Raw genomic sequence first — 277 nt, 5'->3', positions numbered from 1 at the left:
GAACAGAAAACACAGCAACAGCAGGAACAGAAGGCACAGCAAAAGAGGGGACAACCACATCTGGGTGTGCAACACACAAAGATAAAACAGCTTGTGAAAATGACAAAACAGGTGACAAGCAAAATTGCGCATGGAGGAAGGGAAAAGATAGCCAAGAGAGGAAAGACAAAGTTAAATACCAAAATGGTAATTTTTTCATCAATAATAAATTAGTTCTGAGTATGGATTCTGCTTTTGTGAGTTGGGTAGCATTTTAAAATTTTGAGGATGTTTGCTG

General features: G+C 38.3%; 1 pseudogene across 1 annotated transcript in view; it reads left to right on the top strand.

Annotated features, from left to right (window-relative positions):
• The window catches only part of TEOVI_000154900:pseudogene, a 1,458-nt pseudogene extending 1,204 nt beyond the window's left edge, over nucleotides 1-254 (top strand). Inside the window, exon 1 of the mRNA in view lies at nucleotides 1-254. This exon is cut by the window's left edge and continues 1,204 nt beyond it. Coding sequence covers nucleotides 1-254 — 254 coding nt within the window.
• The last annotated feature ends 23 nt before the right edge of the window (nucleotides 255-277 follow it).

This window comes from Trypanosoma equiperdum, assembly GCF_001457755.1.
Source record: "Trypanosoma equiperdum strain OVI genome assembly, contig: ctg_378, whole genome shotgun sequence".
In the NCBI taxonomy this organism is placed as follows: Eukaryota; Euglenozoa; class Kinetoplastea; order Trypanosomatida; family Trypanosomatidae; genus Trypanosoma; species Trypanosoma equiperdum.
Note: the sequence above shows the minus strand (reverse complement) of the source record. Positions and strands in the feature narration are given on the sequence as shown.